Below are 629 nucleotides of genomic sequence, written 5' to 3' on the forward strand. Positions count from 1 at the left end.
CCCCTGCCGTAGCACGGATCTCTGGCCACGTCCTGCTGCTGGCGGCACTCGCCTCTGCCTACGTGACGATGAGGAAGGTGCCCGAGTCACCGTGCTGCACCCCAAACATCATCTCGATCAGGAGGCACTGAGTGTTGGAAGCGTTTGCCAGCCGGAGCCTGCAGGAGCGCCTGGAGGGCAGCACTGTTAGATAGCAGTCCCTCGGCAGAGGCTGAGTCATCACCCAGGCTGCTTTCACCAGTATTTGGAACCAGGAGGTGGTTTTCTCCACGTCGAGGTAGGGGCCCGTGCAGAGGGTGTCTAGGAGGCTGGCACCCTGATTCCCCCTCAGCTGCTCCCTGGAGTGGTGGAGGAAGCAGAGCATGTCCTCCGCTGGATGCTGCCTCGTGCAGGTGCACTCCAGCTCCACGCGCAGCCTGGACGTCCTCGCCGGCATCTCCTCCGCGGTGCCCAGCTCCAGGTGGAAGGTGTGCCCCCAGGGGGGCTCCAGGGATATGAGCTGGCGGTAGGCAGCGCTGTTCCCTGCGGGAGTCCACCCTTCTACGGCACCACCTGCCACGGCAGCTCGCTTCACTCGCGGCACGAAACTCTTCCCGGAAAGCTTTTGGCACATATGGAGCAGTTTATCC

General features: G+C 63.3%; 1 protein-coding gene across 1 annotated transcript; it reads right to left on the bottom strand.

Moving 5' to 3' along the window:
- Positions 1-58: 58 nt before the first annotated feature.
- LOC104515862 (inositol 1,4,5-trisphosphate receptor-interacting protein-like 1) lies at positions 59-613 on the bottom strand. Its single transcript, XM_010159994.1, has one exon. The coding sequence runs from the start codon at positions 611-613 to the stop codon at positions 59-61; it is 555 nt and encodes a 184-aa protein (XP_010158296.1).
- Positions 614-629: the final 16 nt, after the last annotated feature.

This window comes from Eurypyga helias, unplaced genomic scaffold, assembly GCF_000690775.1.
Source record: "Eurypyga helias isolate BGI_N326 unplaced genomic scaffold, ASM69077v1 C15326985, whole genome shotgun sequence".
In the NCBI taxonomy this organism is placed as follows: Eukaryota; Metazoa; Chordata; class Aves; order Eurypygiformes; family Eurypygidae; genus Eurypyga; species Eurypyga helias.

Bases quoted from the DNA above. Each gene is read 5' to 3' on its own strand.
- LOC104515862 (XM_010159994.1), bottom strand. From the start codon at position 613: ATGTGCCAAAAGCTTTCCGGGAAGAGTTTCGTGCCGCGAGTGAAGCGA.